At 45.2% G+C, this 598-nt stretch overlaps 1 protein-coding gene across 1 annotated transcript; it reads left to right on the forward strand.

The window, feature by feature from the left end:
- Positions 1 to 7: 7 nt before the first annotated feature.
- Positions 8 to 571, forward strand: LOC106512688 (vesicle-trafficking protein SEC22a; the record flags this gene model as incomplete). Its single annotated transcript, XM_014001252.1, is given in 1 exon segment — positions 8 to 571. A coding segment is annotated over 1 exon segment (201 nt), but the record flags the coding sequence as incomplete, so codon positions are not given.
- Between the last annotated feature and the right edge of the window lie 27 nt (positions 572 to 598).

The raw sequence follows: 598 nt of genomic DNA on the forward strand, positions 1-598 counted from the left end.
TTTTCAGTGCTACCTGTTTGCTTATTTCTCTGTTTGGAGGAACAGCAAGTCCTTCCTGGCGTTTGCACTCATCTGTTTGTCCAACATGTATCTGTATGAACTGAGGAACGTTTGGCAGATCCTCTTCCACGTGGCCGTGGGGGCCTTCATGACGCTGCAAATAAGACTGAGGCAACCACTGGGAAAAGCTCCAGACTACAACGTCTGACAAAAGGACCTGAACAAAACCAACAAACAGACTTTGATTTGAAGCGTCACACATCCAGCTGTTCTCGGGACAATGTGGACACAAAAACAAGCTTCCTAGTCTAGGACCAAGGAAATAAACTGGTCTCGTTTGGACGCTCTACTACAGGATGAATCATTTCTGGAGCTTATTGGATTGATTTTGGAAGCTGTCAACTCCACCACTGTGTGATGAAGATTTATAGGTTCTTCTGGTGCAGCCATCATTTAGGTCACAGTCCTGCAAGCAGAAGGCCTGGTTCTGCAAACCTGTGCACACAGTCCACCTGCAGAGTTAACTGTGACCCATCACATCAAAACGAGGATTAAGTCCAAAAAGTTGTATCAGGAGAAAAAAGGCAAATATAGTGTT

Source organism: Austrofundulus limnaeus, unplaced genomic scaffold, assembly GCF_001266775.1.
Source record: "Austrofundulus limnaeus strain Quisiro unplaced genomic scaffold, Austrofundulus_limnaeus-1.0 Scaffold10362, whole genome shotgun sequence".
Taxonomy (NCBI): Eukaryota; Metazoa; Chordata; class Actinopteri; order Cyprinodontiformes; family Rivulidae; genus Austrofundulus; species Austrofundulus limnaeus.